Source organism: Dothidotthia symphoricarpi, assembly GCF_010015815.1.
Source record: "Dothidotthia symphoricarpi CBS 119687 unplaced genomic scaffold P153scaffold_7, whole genome shotgun sequence".
In the NCBI taxonomy this organism is placed as follows: Eukaryota; Fungi; Ascomycota; class Dothideomycetes; order Pleosporales; family Dothidotthiaceae; genus Dothidotthia; species Dothidotthia symphoricarpi.
This window is the reverse complement of record NW_022985014.1, coordinates 411,921-438,926: the sequence shown is the minus strand read 5'-3', so window position 1 is coordinate 438,926 and position 27,006 is coordinate 411,921. Positions and strand designations below refer to the sequence as shown.

The 27,006-nt window shown below is 47.2% G+C and overlaps 8 protein-coding genes across 8 annotated transcripts; 7 read left to right on the top strand and 1 right to left on the bottom strand.

Annotated features, from left to right (window-relative positions):
• Positions 1–332: 332 nt before the first annotated feature.
• Positions 333–1,567, top strand: P153DRAFT_355656 (citrate synthase-like protein; the record flags this gene model as incomplete). The annotated part of the gene is made up of 2 exons (XM_033666587.1): positions 333–1,298; positions 1,352–1,567. 2 exons carry the CDS (start codon positions 333–335, stop codon positions 1,565–1,567), a joined length of 1,182 nt encoding a protein of 393 aa, XP_033525222.1.
• A 275-nt stretch (positions 1,568–1,842) lies between these two features.
• On the top strand, positions 1,843–5,298 carry P153DRAFT_395253 (glycoside hydrolase family 3 protein). Its single transcript, XM_033671386.1, has 2 exons — positions 1,843–3,235; positions 3,322–5,298. Exons 1-2 carry the CDS (start codon positions 2,078–2,080, stop codon positions 5,104–5,106), a joined length of 2,943 nt encoding a protein of 980 aa, XP_033525221.1. The 5' UTR covers positions 1,843–2,077; the 3' UTR covers positions 5,107–5,298.
• Positions 5,299–5,378: 80 nt separating this feature from the next.
• On the top strand, positions 5,379–9,254 carry P153DRAFT_421862 (uncharacterized protein). Its single transcript, XM_033672336.1, has 4 exons — positions 5,379–6,354; positions 6,407–8,579; positions 8,633–9,066; positions 9,124–9,254. The coding sequence occupies exons 1-4, from the start codon at positions 5,665–5,667 to the stop codon at positions 9,163–9,165; spliced, it is 3,339 nt and encodes a 1,112-aa protein (XP_033525220.1). The 5' UTR covers positions 5,379–5,664; the 3' UTR covers positions 9,166–9,254.
• A 985-nt stretch (positions 9,255–10,239) lies between these two features.
• Positions 10,240–10,951, top strand: P153DRAFT_355654 (uncharacterized protein; the record flags this gene model as incomplete). Its single annotated transcript, XM_033666586.1, has 3 exons — positions 10,240–10,642; positions 10,694–10,816; positions 10,872–10,951. 3 exons carry the CDS (start codon positions 10,240–10,242, stop codon positions 10,949–10,951), a joined length of 606 nt encoding a protein of 201 aa, XP_033525219.1.
• A 1,589-nt stretch (positions 10,952–12,540) lies between these two features.
• Positions 12,541–14,651, top strand: P153DRAFT_430139 (general substrate transporter). Its single transcript, XM_033672822.1, has 2 exons — positions 12,541–13,576; positions 13,627–14,651. Exons 1-2 carry the CDS (start codon positions 12,683–12,685, stop codon positions 14,320–14,322), a joined length of 1,590 nt encoding a protein of 529 aa, XP_033525218.1. The 5' UTR covers positions 12,541–12,682; the 3' UTR covers positions 14,323–14,651.
• Positions 14,652–14,655: 4 nt separating this feature from the next.
• Positions 14,656–15,922, bottom strand: P153DRAFT_365474 (ubiquitin-conjugating enzyme). The gene is made up of 4 exons (XM_033667832.1): positions 15,712–15,922; positions 15,569–15,657; positions 15,375–15,506; positions 14,656–15,319 (listed from the first exon to the last, which is right to left on the bottom strand). Exons 1-4 carry the CDS (start codon positions 15,768–15,770, stop codon positions 15,144–15,146), a joined length of 456 nt encoding a protein of 151 aa, XP_033525217.1. The 5' UTR covers positions 15,771–15,922; the 3' UTR covers positions 14,656–15,143.
• Positions 15,923–16,131: 209 nt separating this feature from the next.
• P153DRAFT_336743 (uncharacterized protein) lies at positions 16,132–21,011 on the top strand (the record flags this gene model as incomplete). The annotated part of the gene is made up of 1 exon (XM_033665714.1): positions 16,132–21,011. The coding sequence occupies exon 1, from the start codon at positions 16,142–16,144 to the stop codon at positions 21,008–21,010; it is 4,869 nt and encodes a 1,622-aa protein (XP_033525216.1). The 5' UTR covers positions 16,132–16,141.
• Positions 21,012–21,618: 607 nt separating this feature from the next.
• On the top strand, positions 21,619–22,184 carry P153DRAFT_365472 (uncharacterized protein). Its single transcript, XM_033667831.1, has one exon. It carries the CDS (start codon positions 21,851–21,853, stop codon positions 22,007–22,009), a length of 159 nt encoding a protein of 52 aa, XP_033525215.1. The 5' UTR covers positions 21,619–21,850; the 3' UTR covers positions 22,010–22,184.
• The last annotated feature ends 4,822 nt before the right edge of the window (positions 22,185–27,006 follow it).

Sequence of the window (27,006 nt, the reverse complement as noted above, 5' to 3'; positions counted from 1 at the left end):
ACACCGAAGCTGACCATAACTTCTGCAGGCGCGCCCTTTCGTTTCTGGTATGCAATTGAAGTTCGCCATTCAACCACCACAACGCTAATGCAACACGCACCATCGCAGTCCAAGCATGCAGCTACTCTTCCTCCTCCGAGCTGGATCTCAAGGAGACCTTCAAAAAGGTGCTGCCTGCGAAGCGCGAGCTTCTGAAAAAGGTCAAGGCCCATGGCGACAAGAAGATTGGCGATGTCAAGGTTGAGAACACTTTGGGCGGCATGAGGTACACAGCTCCGTGCAAAGCAAACAACCGACCCCAACACTAACGGCAATGAAGAGGTCTAAAGGCCATGGTCTGGGAAGGTTCCGTTCTTGACGCCAACGAGGGCATTCGATTCCACGGCAAGACCATCAAGGACTGCCAAAAAGAGCTCCCCAAGGGCACATCTGGCACTGAGATGCTCCCCGAGGCCATGTTCTGGCTTCTGCTCACAGGAGAGGTTCCCTCGGTATCCCAGACCCGCGCTCTCTCGCGAGAACTGGCTGAGAAGGCTGGCATCCCCAAGTTTGTTGAGACGATGCTCGACAACTTCCCCACAGATCTCCACCCCATGACCCAGTTCGCCTGTGCCGTTTCAGCACTCAACTACGAGTCCAAGTTCGCCAAGGCGTACGCGAATGGCATCAACAAGGCCGACTACTGGGAGTCGACCTTCGATGACTGCATCAGCCTGCTCGCGAAGCTGCCCACCATCGCCGCAAAGATCTACCAGAATGCGTACCGTGGCGGAGGCGCCCTACCCACCGAGGTCGATGTGAACCAGGATTGGTCGTACAACTTCGCTGCCATGTTGGGTAAGGGCGGCAAGGAGAATGAGGGTTTCCAGGACCTCCTCCGCCTGTACCTTGCTCTGCATGGTGACCACGAGGGAGGCAACGTCTCTGCGCACGCCACTCACCTGGTCGGTTCCGCGCTCAGCGACCCCTTCCTCAGCTACAGCGCCGGTCTCCAGGGTCTTGCTGGTCCTCTGCACGGTCTTGCTGCTCAGGAGGTGCTTCGCTTCATCCTGGACATGCAGAAGGCGGTTGGCGAAAAGTTTTCCGAGAGCGACGTCAACAACTACCTCTGGAGTGTGCTCAAATCTGGACGTGTCATTCCTGGTTACGGCCACGCTGTGCTCAGGAAGCCTGACCCGCGTTTCGAGGCTCTGATGGACTTTGCCAACGCCCGACCTGAGATTGCTGCCGATCCCGTCTTCCAGCTTGTCAAGAAGAACTCCGAGGTCGCTCCTGGTGTTCTCACCGAGCACGGAAAGGTAAGCTTGACTTTCAAGGCGATTGCTTGACAGATTGCTAACGTGTGACGCAGACGAAGAACCCCTTCCCCAACGTCGACTCGTCTTCGGGTGTCCTCTTCCACCACTTTGGGTTCAAGGAGACGCTCTACTATACTGCTACCTTTGGCGTCAGTCGCGGTCTCGGCCCACTCGCGCAACTCATCTGGGACAGAGCACTCGGCCTGCCCATTGAGCGCCCCAAGTCGATCAACCTCGAGGGTCTTTTGAAGCAGGTTGGTGGTTCGTAGGTGCAGGGCAGAGGATGCAAGGAGGATTGATGTCCTGTACATGACCAGTTACGAGTAATGATAGCAAGGTCGACGAGACAAAAATGTGACTGAATAAGCGATGAGATAGTTGCACAAACATGACGCAAACGGCAATAGCTTATCACCATGTTCAAAGTGTCGTGACTACAAAACGCATGTTTGGACCCTTTGTCTTCTCCGCATGATGCTAGTGGTTGGAGGGCGCCACCCGGATCGACAGGAACCCCTAATGTTGCTTTTTGGCGTGGTCTGCTGCAAGATGCGCCACGCCCGCTCATGTGCTGCGTCTACGCTTTGTTTTTCTGCGGTTACACAAGCATCTGCTATCTCTGAAGATACATAGCCGCCGTTTGACAGTGACGGACGCGCCGGAGCGATTGCTCAAACCACGCCGCCAAACGGACCATGCTGCTGGCATACAAGTAGCGCTGGGAGCTCGCGCTGTTTCACGTCAACACAAGGCCATCGAGCGTGTGCATTTCCTTCGTCATGGCCAACTACGAGTCGTACCAACTGCGTCGGGGCAAGTATGCCCGCCTCGATGCACCGGCAGACGACGACATCGACACGCCCACGCGCACGCGCTTCTCCGACGACTCGCACGGCACCCTCGAGGACCTCGAGGAATACGACCCCCTCGCCTTCGACCGCCGGCTGCAGCGTAAGAAGAGCGCCGGCGACCTCAAGATCCGCAAAGCCTCCTTCAGAGCCCCCGAAGCCACGCGCACGAGGTCATGGACGCCCGGCCGGTGGTGCTGCTGGCTGCTGACGTTTGTCACTGCCGTCGTCTTGCTGCTCGGCACGGGCGGCATCTGGGCGTGGAAGGTGTCGGTGCCGCTTGACGGGCAGAGTCCGCCATGGTACCCTACGCCCAAGGGAGGCGCGGATCCGGCATGGGAGGAGAGCTACAAGAAGGCTGCAGAGCTGGTGGCGCAGATGACGCTGGTGGAGAAGGTCAACGTGACGACGGGCACAGGCTGGAGCATGGACATGTGTGTGGGCAACAACGGTGCGGTGCCCAGGCTGGGGTTCCCGCAGCTGTGTCTGCAGGATGGACCTCTAGGCATTCGCTTTGCAGACAACATCACCGCGTTTCCCGCTGGAATCACCGTTGGCGCGACGTGGAACAAGGAGCTGATGTACCAGCGCGGCAAGGCACATGGGAAAGAGGCGCGACTGAAGGGCGTCAACGTGTTGCTCGGCCCTGCCATGGGCCCTTTTGGAAGAATGCCTGCAGGTGGCCGGAACTGGGAGGGTTTCGGCAGCGATCCAGTACTTCAAGGCATTGCAGCTGCACAGACAATAAAGGGTATCCAAGACGAGGGTGTCATGGCTACGGCAAAGCACTACGTAGCCAATGAACAGGAGCATTTCAGACAGGCATGGGAATGGGGCATCCCCAACGCCATCTCGAGCAACATCGACGACCGCACGCTGCACGAAATCTACGTTTGGCCGTTCGCTGATTCCGTCAGAGCAGGCGTGACTTCAGTCATGTGCTCGTACAATCAGGTCAATTCCAGCTATGCTTGCCAGAACAGCAAGTTACTCAACGGCATCCTAAAGGACGAGCTTGGCTTTCAGGGATTCGTTCAAAGCGACTGGCTGGCGCAACGAGCTGGCGTGGCTTCTGCTGAGGCCGGGTTGGTAAGTCAATATCAGCTGTCTTTATAATAACCTTACTATATGCCATGCAGCACCCCCACACGTTCTCCACTCGCTAACTGTTGCAGGATATGACAATGCCTGGAGATGGTCTTCGTTGGGCAAAGGGAGACAGTCTCTGGGGAGCAGAGCTGACAAGATCCGTCTTGAATGGCAGCGTGCTAGTGGAGCGACTTGACGATATGGTGACCCGCATTGTGGCTTCCTGGTACCAAGTTGGGCAGGACAAATGGGAAAACGAAGGTCCGAACTTTTCCTCCTGGACGAACGACAGGATCGGCAAATTGCACGAAGGAAGCCCGTCGGATGAAACCACGGGTGTCGTCAATCAGCATATCAATGTGCAAGGGGAGGGAAAAGATTTCCATGGAAATCTCGTCCGCCAAATCGCTGCTGAAGGCACGGTCATGGTCAAGAACGAGGGCGACCTTCTGCCACTGAGTCGAAAAGGCCGGAAAGACGGACAAGCAGTTGCGGGACAGACAAAGTATCGTGTTGGCGTTTTTGGTGAAGACGCACGTCTTCCTCGTGACGGCATTAACAAATGTCCCGATCAGAGCTGTAACGAGGGGACGTTGGCGTCCGGTTGGGGGTCTGGAGCGGTCGACTACCCGTATCTCATCGAGCCAATGTCCGCAATTCGGAGCGCTTTCGACAACGGCAGTGTGTTTGTCACCGACTGGCTTGAGAACAAACTTCCCAAACAGAAAGAGATCGTTCAAGATCAGGACCTTTGCATTGTTTTTGTCAATTCGGACGCCGGAGAAGGATATCTAAAGTGGGAGGATGTACGCGGCGATAGGAACGACCTCGAGCTACAAAAGGGAGGCAACGAGCTCATCAAGGATGTCGCGGCAGGCTGCGGAAAAGGCAATGGCGACGTCGTTGTCGTGGTTCACACTGTGGGCCCCGTAATCCTGGAGAAGTTTATTGAAACACCTAACGTCAAAGCCGTATTGATCGCTAACCTCCCCGGACAAGAATCTGGCAACGCGATCGTCGACGTTCTCTTTGGTGACGTCAACCCCTCTGGTCGCCTGCCATTCACAATCGCGAAGAAGGAGGCTGACTACGGCCCGGGAAGCAAGGTCAAGTATTTCCCCACGCCTGGCGATGGTCTGGCTCCGCAGCAAAACTTTTCCGAAGGTCTCTACGTCGACTATCGCTACTTTGACAAGCAAAGCATTGCTCCGAGATATGAGTTTGGCTACGGGCTTTCATACAGCAAATTTGAGCTCTCTTCGCTCGATGTCCGCTCCAAAACCAAAAAGACTCCACTCCCCGCGTCCCGCCCGTCAGGTCTAGCACCTCCAACTTACTCAACGGAGATCCCCGACGCCAAGTCAGCTCTCTTTCCGGAGGGGTTCCACAAAGTCGAGAAGTACATCTACCCATGGCTCGATTCCACGTCAGGCGTCAACCCTCCTAAGACACCAGCTTCACAACCCCAATCGCCCCTTAGCGACGCAGGCGGCGGTCCCGGGGGCAACCCAGATCTCTATACGCCTGTCGTCACTGTGGGTGTCTCGATCAGCAACATGGGTCCTGTGGATGGGTCTTCAGTTGTACAAGTGTACATTACCTTCCCCCAAAACTACACGGATCCAGAGACGGGTGAGCCCGTCGACTTCCCTGTTCGTGTACTCAGGGGCTTCGAGAAAGTATTCGTCGCAGCGCAGAAGCAGAAAGACGGCAAAGGGGGTGAGGGCAAGGATATTGAGTTCGAGTTGACAAGGAAGGATCTGAGCTATTGGGACGTTAGACGGCAGAACTGGGTCATGCCTACGACGGGTGAGTTTGGAATCGAGGTTGGGTTTTCGTCGAGGGACTTGAGGTTGAAGGGGACGTGGTAGGCGGGGATGACGATGCGGTGAAGGCGTTTGGGCGAGGCTTATGGATTTGGGGGATACCTTGATTACTGCACGGCGTTGTGTGTTGAATATTTGTAGCGACTAGGCGTACTCTATGAAGTGAACTTTCTAGCCTGAGGCATCAGCCAATGGCTGTCTTCCTGTATGTATTGCCACCCGTTCTATCTGGCCGTTATCCGGCCGGAAGAAAGCAGTTTAGCGCTGCGCAAAGAAAAACGTGCCCTGAAAGATTGAGTTGAGCCCAACCCTATACAAAGCCGCGCCCCAACATTTTGCTGGTGCTTCTTCTTCTCCCTCCCCTGTGTGCTTTTTCTTTGTATCTATAAACTCTCCACTCTTCGCGGGGCGTTTCACACACACGACAGCCTCTGCATATCAGTTTGCGCAGCCGAACTTGTCTGCGCTTCAGGGTCGTCGTATCGTATATCGTATATCGATAAGCCTGCCCCTCCAAAAAAAGCCAGCCAGCCCCAAGCCCCTCGCGCGCAGCAGAGGACACACAGCCCCTTCCGCCTCTCTCTCGCTGCCCACTGCTGGGACATGCCACACTCCGAGTCGCCTCCCATGGCCCCCGCTATCGTCGTGGACAAGACGGGTGCCGCGGCACCCTCGCAGGAAGACGTCGATGCGTTCCTGGTCAGCATCCTGACGGCCAAAACGTCGCACGCCTCGGTCGAGGCGGCATATGCGCTCACGACGGTGCTGCAGAACTCGGTCGGGTTCCGCGGGCTCAAGGGCTACGGAATCCTCGACGAGATCAAGAAGGCGGCGGTCAGCAAGAAGGAGCCCGTGCGGAGAGAGGGCGCCACAAACGCCCTGGGCGCCTTCTTCGAGCGCTTCCCGCGCACCCAGAAGCTGACCGAGGTCGTGTTCCTGCTGCAGGACGAGGCCCTCGTGCCGCTGGTGCTCGACGCGCTGGCCGACAAGACGGGCTCGGTCAAGGAGTCGGCCAAGTATGCGCTCGACTCGCTGTTCGACAACCTGACGGCCGAGGCCAAGGTCTTCGGCCTGCTGCCCATCCTGACCCGCTACCTGGGCAAGAAGTCGGGCAAGTGGCAGGGCGCCGTCGGCGCCTTTGAGCTGATTGCCCGCATGGCCGACAAGGCCAAGATGGGCATGGAGAGCCTCGAGATCGAGAAGGAAAAGGACGTGCTGCGCGAGTCCATGGGCAAGAAGCTCGAGAGCCTCATCCCCGTCGTCGAGGGCGGCATGCACGACCTCAAGTCCGAGGTATGTCTCTCCCACTCCCTGCCCCCGGTGAGCGCGTGCTAACAGCAGGCAGGTCGCCAAGCAGGCCGTCAAGACGATGAACAGCCTCACCACGCTCCTCCAGAACGACGACATTGCGCCCCGCATCCCGCTGCTCGTCAAGGCCATCGAGGACCCCTCCACCCAGACGCTGCAGAAGGCCATCCACGCCCTGTCGCAGACGACCTTTGTCGCCATCGTCACATCGCCCGTCCTGGCCATGGTCACGCCCCTGCTGGAGCGCTCGCTCAACTCCCCCTCGACCTCGCAAGAAGTCACCCGCCAGACGGTTGTCGTCGTCGAGAACCTGACCAAGCTCGTCCACGACCCCATCGAGGCCCGCGCCTTCCTGCCCAAGCTGAAGCCTGGTGTCAAGGCCGTCCAGGACCGCGCCTCCCTGCCCGAGGTCCGCGAGATCGGAGCCCGCGCTCTGGCTGTCATCGACCAGGCCATCGCTGACAAGGACGGCACCGTCGACAGCCGTGTGTCCCCTGCCGATGTCACCAAGGTCCTGGAGAAGCAGATCAGCGCTCACGGCAGCCTGTCCAACTTCCCCGGCGACGCTGATGTGTTGGTACTCGCAAAGCGCTACATCTCGGACATGATCGCCGAAGACGTCTATGAGCGCGAGCTTACCCGCCTTCCTCAGCTCATTGCTCCCTACTTGTCATCTCTCATGAACGCTGAAGATGCCGAAAAGGTGGCAGAGGCCGTGCACCAGTTCTACCTTGACGAGGACCACCGCAAATTTGGCCAGCCCGTCCAGGAAGACGACGGCGAGGTCGAGATCGTCAACGCCACCTTCTCCCTCGGATATGGTGGCATGTTGCTCCTCTCCCACACAAACCTGAAGCTGCTCAAGGGCCATCGCTATGGTCTCTGTGGTCGCAACGGTGCTGGCAAGTCCACGCTCATGCGCAGTATCGCCGATGGCAAGCTGGAGGGATTCCCACCGCAAGACCAAGTCAAGACCTGCTTCGTCGAGCACAACCAGGGTGAAGATGCCGAGATCACCATTCTCCAGTACATCTGCAACGACCCAAGGTTCAAGGACGAGAGCATGGAGCGTATCACTGAAGTTTTGGAAGAGGTCGGCTTCAGCTCGGGCCCCGAGGGCAGACAAGCGAACAAGGTTGGCTCTTTGTCCGGAGGATGGAAGATGAAGCTGGCCTTGGCGCGAGCCATGCTTATGCGTGCCGATGTCTTGCTGCTCGACGAACCTACCAATCACTTGGACGTTGCCAATGTCGCCTGGTTGCAGGAGTACCTGAAGAAGCACACCGAGATCACCAGTCTGATCGTGTCTCACGACTCTGGATTCCTTGACGAAGTCTGCACCAACATCTACCACTACGAGCAGAAGAAGCTGGTTTGCTACAAGGGTAACCTTGCTGATTTCGTCAGACAGAAGCCAGAGGCCAAGAGCTACTACACCCTTTCTGACTCTCAGGTCAAGTTCAAGTTCCCTCCTCCCGGTATCCTCACCGGTGTCAAGTCCAACACTCGTTCCATTCTTCGCATGACAAACTGCACATACACCTACCCTGGCGCAGTCAAGCCGTCGCTCACCGACGCGTCTTGCAACTTGTCTCTCTCATCTCGTGTTGCGATTATCGGCGCCAACGGTGCCGGTAAATCCACCCTCATCAAGATCCTTACTGGTGAAGCCGTGCCCCAGGAGGGTAAGGTCGAGAAGCACCCCAACTTGCGTCTTGGATACATCAAGCAGCACGCTCTCGAGCACGTTGAGATGCACATGGAGAAGACACCCAACCAGTACCTCCAGTGGCGTTATGCCAACGGTGACGATCGCGAGGTGCTCATGAAGCAGACCCGTATCCTCACTGAAGCGGACAAGGCCCAGATGGAGACGGTCATTGATATCGGTGACGGCATGCAACGCAAGATTGAGGCGCTCATCGGTCGTCAAAAGTACAAGAAGAGTTTCCAGTACGAGGTCAAGTGGATGCACATGATTCCCAAGTTCAACACCATGGTATCTCGCGAGACGCTACTCGAGAGAGGTTTCTCCAAGCTGATCCAGGAGTTCGACGATCACGAGTCTTCGCGTGAGGGTCTTGGTTACCGTGTTCTGGAACCCAAGGTCATCTCCAAGCATTTCGAGGATTTGGGCATGGACCCCGAGATTGCGAACCACAATGAGATCTCTGGTCTCTCTGGTGGTCAGAAGGTCAAGGTTGTGCTTGGTAAGTCTTTAACGTTTCCACTTCTTCACTCATCAAAGCTAACGCATATGTAGCCGGTGCCATGTGGAACAACCCGCATCTCCTCGTCCTCGACGAACCTACTAACTTCTTGGACCGTGACTCTCTCGGTGGTCTCGCTGTTGCTATCCGTGATTACAAGGGTGGTGTCATTATGATTTCCCATAACGAAGAGTTCGTCGGCGCGTTGTGCCCTGAACAATGGCACGTCGCCGATGGCAAGGTTGCACACAAGGGCCATCTCGCCGTCAACATGGACCGCTTTGAGGACTCGCGTCCCGGCTCGAGCGCAGCTAGCAGCAACGTCAGCAGCGCAGCGCCTAGCACAGTTGGCACTCCCGCGGCGAGTGACACTGAAGGTGACATGAAGTTCAAGGCAAAGAAGAAGAAGAAGATGACGAAGAAGGAGCAGAAGGACAGGGAAGTGAGGAGGCGACTGAGGTATATCGATTGGCTGAACAGCCCCAAGGTACGTCCATGCTTTTCTCTCCTACTTTTGAGTATAATCAAACTAACGTCTTGACAGGGCACTCCTCAGCCTCCTAATACGGATGACGAAGCGGAATGATTGCGGCATTGACTGACGAATTTGATGCTTGATATCTTAGACTACTTGCTTGCATTGTATGGCGTTCATAGAGTGGCTGGGACTTGGACCTTCTGATAGACTTGGGCGTTTTCGATCAAAAGTATTCCTTTACATCTTCTTCATATGTGTTTATGTGTCTTTCGTCTATGACCGTGCTTGATTTGTTCTTGCTCTGTGGCTATTAACTAGGAGTAAGATGGGTTCAGGTATCTTTGATTGCCTCACCCCAATTGTTCCAGGACATCCCAAGTTGCAAAGGCGAGTGCCTAGATACGTGGTATAATGGACGTGCTGCAAGCTTTTGTTTTGCGGGGGTCGTTTTCGTAGGAGACATGTCTGGGTTTATACACGGTCTCCTGGCCATCGTTCATGGCCGGTTAAACACTTGTACATCTACTCTGGTGCGGACATGCTTAAGTGATACCGCCTGGGACCGGTGTGCTATGGGATTCAAAAGGAGAACTGGAACAGCCAAAGTTAGAAGATAAGGAAGCAGGAAGATCATCGTGCTCTCCGCAACCCGTTGAGTGTTTTGTGTACAATGTATCGAATGATGAAGATCTCAGGGTCGTTACATCTAGTTTGTGGGTTGATCGTCCCTGTTTCGTGGTGAACGTAAGGCAGTTATTGTGTACGTTCCAGGGCGGAGTTAGGGCTTCTCATCTGTAAGTTTCCAATGGTAGCATGGAGACCTTTGAGTAATTTTAGTATGGTATTAGCAATGGGAGATCAGGTTAGGATCGAACTCAGTGATATGTTGCCTACTGGCACGTGTGTATTTACCTCTACGTTTGTTTTCTCTTACTCAGAGCTTTCGAGGCACCTTCACTCAGCTTCGCCGCCCCGATCCTCGTCGCCAGCAGCGAGATACTGGGCTCTCTCACCTCACCGTTCTAACCCCTCGCCCGAGGCAGCAGGCAAACGCTCCTTCCTATATAATATGGCCTTGCCTGACTACATTGTTTACACCTCCACACTCTTCTCAAATACTCTACGTCCACTCCAATCGAACAACAACGCACTCTCTACCAACTACAACGTCCATCAGTCTCAATGAAGCTCCTCCAGATCGCCCTTTCTGGGCTTATGTGTATGACCGCACTTGCCGCCGTCGACTTGCCTGTTTGGCGCAACATTCCCGGACGCAGCTTCCACTGCGACCCCAAGAACAATGCCGTCGTATCTTGCAGGGTCGACGACACTTGCAACCTCGTCAAGAAGTGCAGTGACTACAATCTTAGCCTACAGTGCTTGGACAACGGCATGGCCGTCTCGTGTGCTGAAACTCAGCTCGGTGGCATCGACGAGGTCGCCATGGCCGGTATCAAGGCGAGGGTTGCGGTCCCCCAGGAGAACAAGAAGTACATCTGCTCTTCAGACCGTGCGAGTATCTTGATCTGCAGGTACGGTTTCTGTTCGACGGACAAGTACTGCAAGAAGGGCGCCGAGTGCTGGGGTGAGTATCTTTCTATTGTCCAGTGTTTTCACCTGACTCAAGCTTGTTTAGATGACTGTACGTGCTGCAAGGGCAAGCATACGCGTCGGGATGTGAACAAAGCCATCGAGACTGGCGGCGTCATCCCAGTCAAGAGCGTTGGGCGCAACCTGGATGATGAGGTTTACGAATGTGGTGAGTATCAATCTTAGTCAATCACATATTGAACGTTCAACTAACATGATCCAAGATTCAAACACCTGTGATCACGACCTGAAACGATCTGCTCCAGAGGATTTCCTCTCGACCGCCGAGGCTGTTCCTGAATAAACCTCCCCTCACAGTCGACGACGGATCTGATCAGAGTCCAGCTTGAGTAACAAGTCCGCCATGGTCAAACCTGTAAGTTCAATTGATACCCACCTTTGCCACGGTCTCTTTGCAAGGTGCCCGTAAATAACAACCTAAAGCAGCTCAGTTTTGTTCATAGAATCAGAGCACAAGCACTGTATGCGGCTCTGCCAACCTGATCTGAAAAGTAATTATCAAGTGCAGCAACAGTTACCTGAAAACATCTGGAACATGTATGCGGTTACGATGGTCTCAGGAGGATGATGAACTACACAAAGCGGGCTGGATCATTCTGTATCTTTTGCCGATACTATCGAGAACTCAGAATGCATATGAATATTCAATAATTGATTTATTATTCTCTTTCTTTTACAAGTAATTCGTCTTCATCTTGTCTTCGCTTCAGCCACATGACAGAAGGCCACTATCGAAGCTGTCGACTCTAACAAGCTAGGATTTTGTATCGTCAACTGCGTAGTCCGCCTTGCGTATAGCTTGCAAGAGCATCCTAGATATAGTCAATATATTTCTTCAAGGCTTGTCGGTTTGCATACTTTCGCTGCTTTATCTACCACTCTATACACGTGACTTTTCCCTCTCCCTCTCCATTCCTTCTATGCATTGCTGAGTCTTTTATCAAGCCAGATCAAAATGACTTCCAGTGCGATACTAGAACAAGGTCCCACGTAGCTGCTAAAGTTGCAACAGGCGTCACACTCCACCCACCTATCGTTAGCGCTTTCATTCGAGCGTATTGTTTGTCTGCGGTTATTCACAATACTTCAGTTCGCAGCGGGCGTCTTGAATCTTACATCAAAATTCCGGATAGTGGGACGTTCTGAAACTGTTAGAGTTTCACTCAGAACCCTCATGACCAACTAGGTGCTTCATTACGATGGCGGAGGATTGGCTTAACATGAAGCTTGTAGTTGTGTACGAAACATGGACCCGGTCCGCTATCTATGTGATGTCAAGCATCTGTACTCAAAGCGCAAACAACAACGTATTCTGTCGCGTTCGTCGCAACACTCAAGAGGCTCTATAAAAACTATGACTCTTCATCGGATCGGGAACAGACGAATCTACAGTTATGGTTTAGTTATGGGATGAACGGTACTCCGTATACACGGTACTAGGTTTTGCTGTTGTTACACTGCATGAAGATCTCAAGAATCCTTCGAAGATCTCATCTGCAGGGGTAGCTTGTGATTTAGAATTATGACATCAATCGACCCATGTCTTTTCATCTCATGGGATGTCAGAGATTGTTGGCCTGCAAGGTTGTCTTTCTCACCTCTCAAAGGTAACGAAATGTTTTCGCGATTTTGTCTATCGCGGATGGAAAAAGCGCAACAGTCACCTCTAGTCGAGTTAGCCGTAAATATTGATCAAACACCAACGTAAAATTGAACCCTCTCACCTGACTCCTAGAGCCTCAACAGACCAAGACCACGAGATGTGTAGCGACGCGAACACACCGTGAATGTGGTGGGGCTCTCCGAGCCTAGTCCGATACAAGTTGGGCTACCAACCACCAATCGTCATGATGTCCCGCAACGTCCCGTGTCGAGGGACGTACCCACCCTGCTTTTTCTAAAGAACCGTAGTCTCAGACGAAGGGTCACCCAGTTATCTTGCGGTCCTGCCATGCATCTTACATCCTCCACCCATCTCAATTGACTGTTCGTTTGAGCAATTGAGCTTTTTGTCATGTCGTTCATCGCGAAGCACGTCCGTGCCGCGTACAGCGACAAGCAGACGCATGTCGTGATTTTCTCGGCAACGGCCATCGCGCTGTATGGCTACGACCAAGGAATGATGTCTTTGATAAACACGAATCACAATTACCTGGCCACGATGGGAATTGGCAAAGAATCGTCAATCGTTGGTGTCATCGTTGCAATTTACTACCTGGGATGCGCGGCGGGGGCTGTGCTCTTCTCGAAGCTGGCAGATGTGTTTGGGCGGAAGAAGAGCATTTTCTTCAGCTTGGCTTCGGCAAGTTTAGGAAACCTCATCATGTTCGTTGCGGGGTTCGGGTACTCGAAAGGATCACTGGCGGTTATGTTGATAGGAAGAGTTATCATGGGCTTGGGCGTCGGCGGAATCGACGCCGTGATCCCAACCTACTCATCTGAGCTTTCGGCGGACGACGCTCGCGGAAAAGCGCTGGCTCAGGAGTTCCAGTCGAACATCTTCGGGCTCGTCATGGCTTTCGGAATCAACTTGGGAGTTACAATCGCGCTTGGAAAAGAGAACCAATGGGCTTGGAGAATACCCATCATTGTGATGCAGGTATACCCCATCCTGTTGATGGCATTTGTGGAAACTCTCCCAGAGTCCCCGCGATGGTTTATCTTCAACGATCGAATCGATGATGCGAAGGCTGCATTGAGCGATATTTACGGCGATGAGAGCGACAAGAAGTTTGATGACTTGATGGAACAACACGAGAAAGAGAAGGACGAGGTAGTAGGTTATCTGGATATGGTCAACCCGTATCACTCACAGTTTCACCCAACCATGGTCACTGTCATGTGTCAGATCAACCAGGGACTGACAGGCTACGGAGCCGTCTCTGTCTACGGACCTCAGATCTTCGGAGTGAGTCTGCCAACCACTACTGTATGATCATATACTGACAACCATTACAGCTTCTCGGATTCACCGTCCGCATGTCCGAATATCTAACGCTCGGCAACTACACCTCGTATTTTGTTTTGATGACATTCGCCTGGTTGCTCATCGATGCCCTCGGACGCCGCAAACTCCTCATTCACGGTTCCGTTGTGCTATCTATATCTTTCCTTCTTCTCGCCCTCTTCGGTGGCTTGTCTGAAAACATCTCCACCCTCGACATTCCCGAAATCATCCCTGGTCTCCTCGGCACAGTTGTTCTCTTCATTGCAACTGGCGCCTTTGGTATCGGTTGGCTCGCCACCGTCTGGCTCATTCCCACCGAAATCTTTCCGACGGTGTCTCGTGCTCAGGGTACAGCAATCTCCGTCATTGTGTGGGGATTTGTGAACTTTGCCATCACTTTCCTGACCCCGGTCATGTTCAACAACTTATCCTATTTCATCTTCCTGGTCTTTGCGGCTACGAATGCGATGGCAGGTGTATGGACATGGCTGTATCTACCTGAGACGGGAGGGAGAAGTTTCGATGAGAATCAGCAATTCTTCAAAGAGGCGGCTGAGGACGGGACGTGGCGGGTGAAGAAAGTAGCCAAGGGCGAGTGGTTGAAGTTGCTCTACCCTGATCCAGAGGGCGATGGCGAGAGTACTATAGACGCAGAGAGAGTACCACTCCTGACGAGGGTAGGGGACCAATTACCGGGCCTTGAGTAGATGGATAAAATGCAAGGGGATAGAGGTTCGTTGTTGTATCACTATCGGTAGAGATCGTATGTTGATGAGATGGATGTTGAACTAGATTATCATAGACAGCATGAGACGTTGAGCGTGGAGGAAGACCAGAACCATGGCGACCATTTCTAATGAACCGCAATCGTAGACTTACATGCCGTTCACTTTGCCCCAATCCCACTTTGAAAATGAGTCTGTCAGGGCGGAGTGAGTGACAGACCGACCGAGAAAGAGGTTCGACGATAGCCCTCCAGAGCGAATAGCACTTCAGGCAGAAGCGCCATAAGAGTAACTAAAAGCCAATAAAGAATTCAACCCGAGCTGTATTATTGAGTGTGATGTGCATTGAGTATTGTCTCTTCTGACATGTGGCTCTCCAATATCTCATGTGTGAGCTTGGTACATCGGTTTCCAATACGTGCACCATGGAGGCAGAATTGAATTTTGATGAACACGTTCAAAGACCAAGTAAGCAAACATATGGCAGGTTCACTCGCTACAATCAGTGGGTTCGAAGACGCCATTCGTGTTCATTCATCAAGCTGGCCAGAACTATAAGGAAAGACAGACTGCAACCTCCGTCCTGTCAGGGACATATCATGCTATGTTATCCAGATCGTCCGACGAACGCCAGGCGGTCCAGAGCAACAAGATGGCCAATCTATAACGAAGAATATGGGTGCAGTCCAAGACATTTAGTCCACCCCATCCGTCGAACGTGCAGGACCTGCCAGACGTGTGAAGCCTATCGGTGATTGGCGGCCGGAGAAATCGTCGCCGTCAAAGTGATTTCGCGCTCGCAATCAAGCCTTCGCATACTGCTGAGTCCACTCCCTGGCCGTGGCAATGGCCTGTGACTGGTTCTCCTTCCACGCCTGAGCTACATCGTTGGCGAGTGGATCGTCGGGATTCGGGGCGCCGAGGAGAGCCTGGATAGAGAGCAGGATGGTGCGGATCTGGAGGGCGGGCGACCAGTTGCCTGGAGGGTCAGCTGCCTTCTGAACAAAGGGGTGGGGGGTAATCGGCCCGCTCACTCTTGAGGACATCGAGGCAGATGCGGCCCAGTCTGTCGATGTTGGGGTGGTAGATCTTGGTGAGGAAGCGCACCTTGGGGGGCGTCATGGGGTAGTCGTCGGGGAGGAACAGCTCGAGCTTGAAGATGCCGTCTGTTGTGGCGTGTCAGCCCCAGTCGACGCGCGTGCCTCCTGGCACGGTACGGGCGACATACTCTCGTACGGGGACTGCGACGGGCCCTCGATGGTCACGTCGAAGTAGCGCAGGTTGTCGTCGTGGGGCGTTGCCGAGATGCCTTGGACGCTTCATCGTCTCACCGTCAGCCTCTCGTTGACGCGCATGCCAGGGCGCGCTTACGGCTCGCTCATCAGACGCTCCGTCTCCTTGATGATTCTCTTGGGGAGTGGCGCGCTCATTGCTGCCGTGTGTGCTGGCCCTGCTGGTGTTGGAGGAAGACGGCCGTCGGGGCAGGTGTCGGGGCAGGCGGGCGTAGAGGCTGTCAGGGCGGGCGCGTTTGTGGGTGTTTGCGTGCGTGGGCGTCACAAACGGGGGGGAGCGATGGGCATGGCAGCGTGTCGCAGCCAGGGCCCACCCACCGGATCGGGCATGAGGTCAGCGGGGTTTGTAGGGCTGCAAGGTGGGCCGGCGAGGACACAAATGCTAGCCGTAAGCGCGTTGGCGCCAGACGCGACTTCTTCGTCGCGACACCGTCACCACCACGCCCTTCTTGGCCACGAGGCAGTCTGTCAGGCACGTCAGCCAAGTCAGGCAAGACAGCACGCCGACAATGGTAACCACGGCGGGGCGCACGCCGTTCGAGTCGCCGACGTTTGACCAGAACGTGTCCATCGCCGTTGACGATGACATTGGCGCCGCCTCCATCTCGCCCTCGGGCAGAGATGTTGTCCTGGCGAGCAAGAGCGGGTTGCGCATCATCGACCTCGACAGCCCCTACAGCATGCCCCTCTTCATCCCCAACCAGTCCTCCTGGGACGTGGCTGATGTGCAGTGGTCGCCCTTTGCCTGTCGCGCCGAGTGGATCGCCTCGACGCGCAACCAGCTTGCCCTCGTCTACAATCTCTCCATGCCCTTCAACAGCAAAAAGGCGCCCATTGAGTACACGCTTCGCGCCCATGACCGCGCAATCACTGACATCAACTTCTCTGCCCATCACCCTGAACTGCTAGCAACCTGCGGAGTCGACAGCTTTGTCTTTGTGCATGACTTGCGCTCAACCCGGGCTCCCCTGAAGCTCGCTGATTTCACGGCAGGCGCGACTCAAGTGAAGTGGAATCGTCAGAACGACAAGATTATTGCGAGTGCACATGACAAGTATCTCCATATTTGGGATATCCGTCGTGGAGCTACTCCGCTTGCTACCATTGCAGCCCATAGCACCAAGATCTATGGTATCGATTGGAATCGTTCTGATCCGAGAAAGATCATGACTTGCTCACTCGACTCTACCATCAAGCTTTGGAGCAACGTTGGTCTGATAGCCAACACCAACAAACCGCGACGTGTAATTCGCACTCACTATCCAGTGTGGAGGGCGCGTCACACACCCTTCCCACATGGCATCTTTGCCATGCCCCAGCGTGGTAACTCGAGCCTATGGCTCTATAAACATGTCACTGATAGCCCTGCCGCCAGCTTTACTAAAGATCCCGTCCACGAGTTTCGGGCTCATGATCCAAATGCCCAAGTTCGAGAGTTTCTATGGCGCTCACGTGGCCCTACCGACAATAATATCGATGATCGCGATTTTCAGCTAGTCTCCTGGGGCACAGATAAGCATCTACACCTCCACCGCATTACCCCAGACCTTCTTGAGAAATCCGTCGGCTTTCGGAAGGGAGAACCACTGACGGAGGAACCAAGTACAACCCGCATGGGGGCTGCCTATGTTACATATCGGGATGGACCTGTACCATTGGACGCTACCACTAGGGACAAACATGAACCCATTCGTCATCAGCTACGAGGAAACCTCTCGACTCTGCTACAAAATCACTCGCACGTTGATGAAATGTATACTTCGCGTTGGAGGAGTCAAGCTCAGCCTGCAGGTCACCTTGAGACGCTTCCTCGTGAAACAATGACTGCCACTCCTATACGCCGCAACAACCCACGAGTAGTCACTCATATCACTTGGATGGACGGTGTCAAATTTGGAGATCGACACGATGACCACATCGATGACTTCCACGTCCGACCCGAACACGATGATCGCAAAGACAAGTACCCTTATCAGGAACAGAACGACCTGGGTGCTGAGATTTCATTTGTCGGAAACAAGTACAAGAAGCTCACTTTCGAAGTCATCGATGTCCCAGGACGCCGCATTACCGTTGCTTTCAATGGCCCATGGGGCGACATCGACCCAGCTACTGAAGACCACAAGTTGGTCTTCCTTCGATTTACGATCACATTCCCCGCTCAATATCCGAAGATTGTCGAGACTGTACAGCCGGGCATTGGCACTGCCAGGACACGAACCCCGCTAGACATCGAATTCGAAAGAACAACAGCTGCGATTAGTAAAGACAAGCAGGAAGAACTAATGGACGACTTGGACATCATTGCCGAAGCGTGTGCAGGGCAGCAACGCGAGGCTTTGGAAGCCGTCCTTTCATATGCTCTTGGAGAACGCGGGCTACAAGACAGTCTTCAACTTACGGATGAGATTCAGTTGCCTGAGGACATAGGGCCGTTACCTGTCGGAGAGAGCTCAAGTGACGATGATGAAAATGAGGGCGAGTTTACTGATGATGTAATGCAATCATCCCATACAAATGCAAATGTTCCTCTTGCCATCCAGTGCTCTGTAAGATTCTCGGCTCATGGACCCCTCGTAGTCGCCAGAATCCCGTCCAAGAAGCCCATGCCATTGTTCGACGCTAGTCCTTTCCGGATAACCAGGAGTCTCCGGCACGGACCTTCGAAAGATGATATCTTCAATTCCTTTGGTCATTTCGCCACTCATCGCGTCGACGATTCCAACAAGGCTTCGTCTCCAACATCATCTAATGCCTCATGGGAACAATCGACGTCTTCCTCGTCGTCTTCTGGCTCCGATCATGCCGCCGACACACATATAGGCAATTTTCAACCTCCTCTGGCTTGGCAGAAAACAGCGTCACGGCTACAAGGGCGGGGCTCTGTTCCTTCTTCTATTGGAGCAGGAAGACCAACCCCTAAAACTAAGTCCATTGTCTCTATTCTTTCCTCGGCGATTGATGACTTTGTCCCCACCAAACGAGTACTTGCGGAAGAATACCGGATCTTTGGCCCTGGACCGGAAGTGTGTGGTCACAACTCTGACGTGGCCAAGAAATACGGATATAAGGATCTAGCGGATATCTGGATGCTTTGTAAACTTGTTCTGTGCAACGAAGTGCCATTGGAGATATTACCCCAGCCCCACCGGAAGGATCAAGTCCTAGTGCTTGCCCGGAGGGCTCTCGTAAGAATCAAACGCAAAGACAGTGGCCTAGATCTGCAGTTTGACGAAGCTGACAATGTAACCAACCCTAAGTTTACGGGAAGGATTAAGTGGGGGAACCATGCCGTTGTGACCTGGTTAATACCGGCATTGTTCGACCACTTCGAACGACTCGCCGACACCCAGATGCTCGCTATGCTTTCTTGTATCTTTGCGGAACCTGCTGCTCGCGAAGGCATAACGTCAGCTAAGGCGAGGATCAGACAATCCCAGCTTCCAATGTCCATGGAGGCGCCTGCATTCTCGTTAGACTATTTCTCTTCTGCTGATGCTGCATGGAGTTTATTCAAGCCTGCTGCGTCCAGTCCATCTACTCCTATGCATTCGCGCCATGCAACACCAAATCATGAATTTGGATGGCAAGGTTTGGTCAAGAGCTTGGACACGTACGGAAGCCACAACAGTTCAAACGGGCCATGGGGAAGCGATGGGCAGCCTTCTGGACCAGTAACGCCGTATTCTATCGATAACACACCACCAATGCTGTCAAGAGCGTCAACAACAAGAAGTTCCCACACCGTGGGTCACACACCTTATTCAACGTCCCCCGAACAAAGTCATATAGCCCTGAAGAGAAGTTCGACTGCAAACTTTGCGAACGCCGTCGCCGCGTTGTCACGGCCATTTGCCAATGCAATGTCTTCGTCCCCACCTGTGAGACCACGTACAGACACAGGTGATCTATCGACATCGGCGCCTACCAGTGTTGTCACATGGGGAAGAACCACCTTCTATGGAGGTGGATCTCAGGATAAGGCCAACCTGGCGACTCCGCGGAGTAGACATGACAAGCGAGCTAGTTTCGGACAGTCGGACCAGATCAATGTTGATAACATATACGACTCTGATTCTGAATACGACCAAAACAACGACGATCCTAACTTGAGTTTCAATGGTCTTTCCAATTACCCTGATCCTTTGGCCTCTAGAGATAGGGATGGCGTGGACGGTGTGGAGAAGATTGGAATCACTCTCAAAAACCAAGACCAGTTCGATGACGAAGCATGTGTGAGCAAGCCACTACTAAACATGAGTAAGGATTGGCTTTATCGTGCTTGGAGGGAACAATATGCAGACATACTTGGGTCGTGGGGTTTGATCAGCGCGAGAGCAGAGATACTAAAGTTCAATGGCTTGGTCTCATATTTCCCGCCTGCGGAACACAGAGCTAGGTCTAAGGTTGGATCAATGTGTCTTGCGCTAGATAAAGGTGCGGAGGAAGACTCCGAACAAGGATCGTCGCGACATCCTTCGAAGACGTCAACATTGTTGGCGCCTCCATCGGCTACGCCGGGGCAATGGAAGCGTTCGCCTGTTGCTTCGCCGAGACACTTTTCCTTCAACCCAGAGGCGACCGAGTTCCAGCCCGGCACGCCGTCCCTGATGCCAACGGACGAAACCACAATCGGCAATTTCATGACTCCTGAACAATATTTGCGTTTGTCCATACCCGCACCCACTCCAACAAACGAACGCGAAGAAAACATCACTAGGCTTGGGGCATATCCAGTCCAAACCCGACTCCTCTATCCGCACAACAAAGCTGCAAGCAGACCCAGCCTCTCACGAGACACATCTAATATTTCCGTACCTTCGATATGGGGAGGTGCACTCTCACCACCCCAAAACAAAGCGTCAACAACAACGAAAACCGCCTCGCAAGAGCCCATCTACAGCTGCAGCATCTGTTGGATTCGCGTCAAAGGTCGTTTCTACCTCTGCCCCGCCTGCGGGCATGTCGCGCACTTCAATTGTATGGATGATGAGCTTGAGATAGGCGAGGACGAGTGTGTGGTCGGATGTGGATGTGGCTGCGGATTAGAAGACGATGACGAGAGGAGTCGTATGGAAGTATATATTGAAGGCGTACGGGCAGCTAATGCTGCTGGGGTGGCTTGGCAGGAAGGAAGTGGTTGGCAGATGGTGGAACACACAATGAACGAACATGTGAAACCAGAGCTCATGGAGAGTGAGACATCGGCCCGTGGAAGAATGGACAAGGACAGTAATGCGCAAGAAAGAAAAAGAAGAGAAAGGTTGAACGGGCGAAGCGTAGCAAATACAAGTCCTGGTTCGAGCACGAAAGCAAAGAGAAAAGAGAAGGGAAAGGAAAAGAAAAAAGTAAAAGTCTCAGGGTTAAGCTACTACTAATACACTCCTTTAAAGCGTTACGTAGATGGTTTCTTTTGGCTTTGAACCTCCTCCTTTTCCAGTTTGAAATGACTTAAGTTTCTAACCTTGGACATGTTTGCGCATGCTCCACGACTGCAATTACTCGTGAGGCTGGTAAGTGCTCAAGAGCTAAAGTCGCCGTTGATTTAAGGCGCACGTGGAAATCAGGCGCGATGTGTATATACGTTTGGCGAATTCAAGTTGCCATAGCATGAGAACAGGTCTGTCCTTTCTATTGGCAATGACTGAGTGAAGCACAGTGTCGATTTAGAGTACCAGTATACCCCTGCCCCAGTAGCGTACAAAGGCGAGACGACTCACAGTGGGGTGGTTCGGTCTCGGGGCATCTGGGTTGGGCGATGGTGCCTTTTCATGTGTTCGGATACCGCTCTTGTCTTCGCGTGTCGCAGCAAAATTGAGGATGCTCGAAGACAATGGAACATGAGCCATATGTGTTTGCCATAACGCAGCGTCATTTCTCCAGGCTGACTTATCAGCCTATCTATGGCCCTCGCGCATCTGCTCATAATGACAGGCTTTTCGCAATTGGGTTGCACAGAACTCATCAAGTGAACGATCATGATCTCCCTCGGCGAAAAACTTAACATTAAGTTGAATGTTTCCATTGACACGCACAATCCTGACCCGACGAAAGAAGATTCCAATCTCCTTGGGCAGGTGAGGCTGCCCGTAAGTACTTTGCCTGACCACAATTTCATCATTCCGTGTAACGATTTCCCCATATATCTCACGCTTGACCTTCTTGATCTCTCCCATATGTTCACAAAGGTAGGCGCGTGTTCGTGTTCGTGTGACAAAATGTCTTATTGTGATTGGGCTGCTGTGGAAGTTGTAAACAGTCAGAGCAGCCGGTGGCTTGCATCAATACTGTTCATCGGCGTATCTCTTGTGGGATCGTTTATCCAAGCATTTGGCAATGCACAACTCAACATGATTGAGCGGTGGTTGTACGAATGACTCGCCCACTGAGACATTGTCGAAGAGAGGGACAACTATCTTAGTCATGATTTCGATATTGTCCAGGTTGGCAAAGAAGTTCCAGCGCAGCCAGTACTAAAGATCGAGGCGGATTTTGAGCGTCAATTCGGGACTTGCGTGTACGTTAAGGATTGTTAGAGACGTTTTAAGAAAGGTTTTCAAGTTCGTAAAGGCAAGACATAAGGGTAAAAATGTTAAAGCATAGATTTGAATAACATTTAGTCTAAATTTAACTTCTAGTTTTAGGGTTAAAGCGTATTTACACAATTGTGTAGGTAAAAGAAAGTAATACAGTAAGACTATAGTATAGTAATTTAGTATAGAAGCTTATACCTAGCCTTCTAATAGATACTTAAGGTTTATTAATATCTAAGATTATAGTAAAAGAAAGAAATTAACTGTCTTTTAATTATAGTTTACTTAATTAACTAGTCTAACTATTAATTCTTAAACCTAAGGAAAGTATAGTAAGTCTAAATTTAATTATAAACTTTTAAGAATACTATAGGTAAGTTAAGTTAGAAGCTCTTTTAGAGCAGTATTAATATTAAGCTTATATAAATAATTTAGTATTTACTTAATAAATTAGAGTATTTATAATTATAAAGAAACCTATAATTAAACTCTTGGTATCCTAAGTACTTTTACTAATTCTGTTTTTTTAACTTTAATAAAAATAAATCTTATTATATATATTATAACACTATAGTGCTTCTAAACGCCTACTTAAAGATCTTAGAGCTTAGAGTAACTATTCTACTACTCTTTATATAGTATATATAGTTACTCTATAATTATTTCTAAATAGAGTAGTAGTTTATATAATAATTTAGCTAAGCCTATTACTTTTAGCTCTATCTTTCTCTAGAATAATATTATTAGTTATTATATTTAAGCTTATTTTACTCTACTTATAGTAAAAATCTAGGTTAAGAGTAAAAGGCCCTTAAAGCTCTAAATTAGAGTACTTAAAAATTTTTAAGGCTATTACTTAAAAGATTTATTTAATTTCTTAATAAATATTTATTTATTTTATATCTTAATTACTTATTAATAGTGCCTTAAATATTTTAATTCTTTATACTTTTTCTAAAAGAAGTAGTTTATTTAAGTTTAAGAGAAGCTACTTTTTTAATAAAAAAATAATATCTTTATAAAAGGAAAAAAAAGATTATATATAAAAAAGGCCTAATAGGAACTTTATTTAAGACTTAAAGTAATTTAGTTTCAAAGTAGAGCCTAGCTAACTAAATTAAAGATATTAATTTATTTTATTCTAGATTTATAGTGTATTAATACTTCTAGTATTAGTAGATATAGATAATATAGTAAGAATCTAATATAGTAACTTAGTATAAACGCTATTATTTAGCTTCTTTTTTTATAGTAAATATTAGTTAAAGTATATAGTAATAATAATAGAAAGCTTATTAAAATACTATCTTATTGATAATTAGCTACTTAATATATTAGTATTAATACATATTTCTTTAGAGAATAGAGATTAATATATTACGTTACTATTATATTTTAGTTACGTACGCGTTTTAATTACTAATTAGTTCTTATTATTTATACTAATTCTAGTAGCTAAAGTTTAACCTAGTTATAACCCTCTACTTCTTATTACTATTACTATTACTATTACTCTTACTACTACCTTTTAATAAAATTAGCTAGCTTAATCTTTATTCTATATTAATTCTATAGTCTTATAGTAAGGTTTTATACTTACTTAATTACTTCTATAAGTCTTCTTTTTTAAGTAGTATATCTAGGGTTAATAAAAGCTTACTTAAAATACCTCTTATTTTTAATTAAAATAGTATTATTATACTACTTAGTAGTAAGGCTATTAAGTTAAAAGAGCTAGGTATTTAAAAAAGCTCTATTAGCCTTATAGACTTATATAAGAAAGAGCTAAACTTTAACTTTATAAAGCTTTACCTTAAGCCTTTTATTAAGTATAAGGTACTACTTAATATTTAAATTATTTAAGTAGAATATATTACTATTATATTAGGAAATTCTTTTTATTTCTTTTTACTACTTAATATAGTTTTTAAAGATTTTACTAAAGATATCTAAAGTACTATACTAGTACTAGTAATTACTTACTTTAATTTTTTAATTATTAGTTTACTATAAGATATAGTATAGGAACTTTTAGGCTATACTAATAAGATTATATTATTAGTTAAGTATAATCTTAGTTATAAAGAAATGTAAGATTAAATAAGATAGATAAATTAATTAATAAATAAAGATCTTAACTTTTAAGGTATAAAGGATATTTATATACTAGCTTACTTATATAAACTATTATTACCTATACCCTCTTTTAAGCTGCCTTAGTTATATATTTATAATTACTAGGTAATTAAAAAGTTCTTATAACTTAGCTTTAGTTTATAATATAATCTAGAGTTTATAACTAAACTAAATCTTAACTAATAGCTGCCTAGGTTCTTAAATATACGTCTATACTAGTATATTAAGTAGCTAGTTCTTAAGAAACAGCTAATTAGCTCTTTATTACTATTACTAAATACTTTTACTAATTTTTACTATATAAAAAGGGGCTAGGTATTAGCTTCTATACTAAGTTACTATACTAGATTTTTACTATATTATATCTATCTACTTGTACTTTAAGTATAAATACGCTATAAACTAAAAAAATAATAGATAAATATTTAAGAGCCTAGGCAGCTATTAGTTAAAGTTTAGTTTAGTTATAAACTTTAAAATATATTATAAATTATAACTAGGTTATAAAAACCTTTTAATTTACTAGTAATTCTAAATATATAATTAAAGTAACTATAGATAGGGTATAGGTTAAAAAAAGTTTAAATAAATAATCTAGTAAATAATTACTTTATACGCCTTAAGAGATAAGATCTTTATCTATATATCTATTTATTTTATTTTATTTTTCTTTATAACTAAGATTATATTTAACTAATTATATAATTCTATTAGGATAGCTAAGAAGTTCTAATACTATATATTATAGTAAACTAATAATTAAAAAATTAAAGTAAGTAATTACTAATACTACTTAGCTCTAATAGTTTTGTTAAAATCTTTTAAGAGATTAACTATATATAGTATAGGCCTTCTACACTAATAATAATTATAGTACTAGAAATTTTAAGATTATAATATTAAATTTATATACTTATAACTATATAAAATTAATATTTTTAAGTTACTATAGATACTATATAATAGCCTTATAGTATTTTAAAACTTAGATTTTATTAATACTCTTTAGGTTACTTATAATACTATTATTACTTAAATTAAGCTATACTTAAAGCTATAAATATTACTTTAATTATATTAATATTTTCTAAGCTAGCTATATCTTTTTCTTTATAAGTAGCTTTAAAGAAGCTTATATACTATTATTTTACTATATTAGTTCTTTAGTCTTACTATTATTTAAATTACTAAGCTTAAAAAAAGGTTTATTATAGTAGTAAAGTATATATAAGTTAACTTTCTACTAAATTTCTAGCTATAATATTATAATAGTAAACTTATTACTATTAGTATAAGTATTATTAAAGTACTACTTTATTATAATTAGCTTACTTATAATCTAAAGTATATACTATAAAAATACTTAATAATAAGCTAAAAGTATTACTAAAAGTTAGTAGTTATAATATAAAGCTATACTAGGTAAAAACTTACTATAACTAAGTATAGCTAAAATATTATTAAGTATATATTTAGCTATTCTATATATATTACTATATATAGTTAAGTAGTATTTTTTTTATATATTAATTTTAATTATAACTTTTTATTGCTTTTTTATAGCTAACTATTACTTAGCTACTATAATTTTATTTTTTTAATATTACTATATTATAGCGTAATAGTCTTTAGCGTAGATAAGCTTACTACTAATATTAATCTACTACTACTAATACTAGTAGTACTTATTATAAGCCTACTTAGTTACTTATATAGTAAGTAGCTTATACTTAAGACTTTTAGTAATATAAGTTAGTACTTTAAGGCCTTTAAAATAGTAATAAATAAGTATAATAAGCTTATATAAATAGTATTTATATAGTATATTTATAATAGTAGGCTACTATAGCTTAGCTTAATAAACTATACTCAACTTAATCTAGCTTATAGTAAGTAGCTTATTATTAATAAATAGCTACTTATTATTACTAAAAGTAGTTTTAAATTTTTATATAATAGTAGTATAGTTTTTACTTTATTTAATCTTTATTTTACTTAAAGAAGATTTAGCTTTAATATTTAATAACTTAAGCTTAGGTATATATAAGTAAGTAAAAGTAATACTTAGCTATAATAAAGCTATTAGCATACTTTTATTTTTACTTACTTTGTTTTATTACTTTAGCTAGTTAATAATAAGCTATAAATTTAATAAGTATAAGCTAGTATACTACTACTTATTATAAATAGTAAATAGCTAAAAGGTATTTTATTATATAATAGCTGTAGTAGATAAAGAATCTACTTTACTAATATTAATTATACTTATATAGCTAGCGTAGTAAAGAACGTATCTATAATACTATTTAAGTAACTAAAAGTAGCTTATATTAAGTAATTAAAGAATATAAGTAAGGTATAGTAGTAGTATAAAGAGTAATATCTTATTTACTATTATATATATACTAAGCTTATAAGTATTATAAGAGCTATAGCTATTAAAAAGTAGTAATTACTATATACTATATAAATACTAGTAAGTTATTTAATTAAAGTACTTAAGCTAGCTGAGGCTTATTTAATTATTACTATAACTAGTTTTTATAATATTAATAAAGTAGTTATTTAGTAAGTTTACTACCTATTACTTAAGTAATATAGCTACTTTTATAATAATTATAAGTTAAATAAACTTACTAATAATAAAAACTACCTTTATAAGTATAATTAGCTTATAGTTATTAGTATAAAGTATATATATTCTT

Bases quoted from the DNA above. Each gene is read 5' to 3' on its own strand.
- P153DRAFT_395253 (XM_033671386.1), top strand. From the start codon at position 2,078: ATGGCCAACTACGAGTCGTACCAACTGCGTCGGGGCAAGTATGCCCGC. The intron at 3,236-3,321 runs GTAAGTCAATAT...TAACTGTTGCAG, and splicing joins CTTCTGCTGAGGCCGGGTTG to GATATGACAATGCCTGGAGA.
- P153DRAFT_421862 (XM_033672336.1), top strand. From the start codon at position 5,665: ATGCCACACTCCGAGTCGCCTCCCATGGCCCCCGCTATCGTCGTGGAC. The intron at 6,355-6,406 runs GTATGTCTCTCC...AACAGCAGGCAG, and splicing joins TGCACGACCTCAAGTCCGAG to GTCGCCAAGCAGGCCGTCAA. The intron at 8,580-8,632 runs GTAAGTCTTTAA...ACGCATATGTAG, and splicing joins GAAGGTCAAGGTTGTGCTTG to CCGGTGCCATGTGGAACAAC.
- P153DRAFT_430139 (XM_033672822.1), top strand. From the start codon at position 12,683: ATGTCGTTCATCGCGAAGCACGTCCGTGCCGCGTACAGCGACAAGCAG. The intron at 13,577-13,626 runs GTGAGTCTGCCA...CAACCATTACAG, and splicing joins ACGGACCTCAGATCTTCGGA to CTTCTCGGATTCACCGTCCG.
- P153DRAFT_365474 (XM_033667832.1), bottom strand. From the start codon at position 15,770: ATGAGCGCGCCACTCCCCAAGAGAATCATCAAGGAGACGGAGCGTCTG. The intron at 15,507-15,568 runs GTATGTCGCCCG...ACGCCACAACAG, and splicing joins GTCGCAGTCCCCGTACGAGA to ACGGCATCTTCAAGCTCGAG. The intron at 15,320-15,374 runs GTGAGCGGGCCG...CTGACCCTCCAG, and splicing joins CTGCCTCGATGTCCTCAAGA to GCAACTGGTCGCCCGCCCTC.
- P153DRAFT_365472 (XM_033667831.1), top strand. From the start codon at position 21,851: ATGTCTTATTGTGATTGGGCTGCTGTGGAAGTTGTAAACAGTCAGAGC.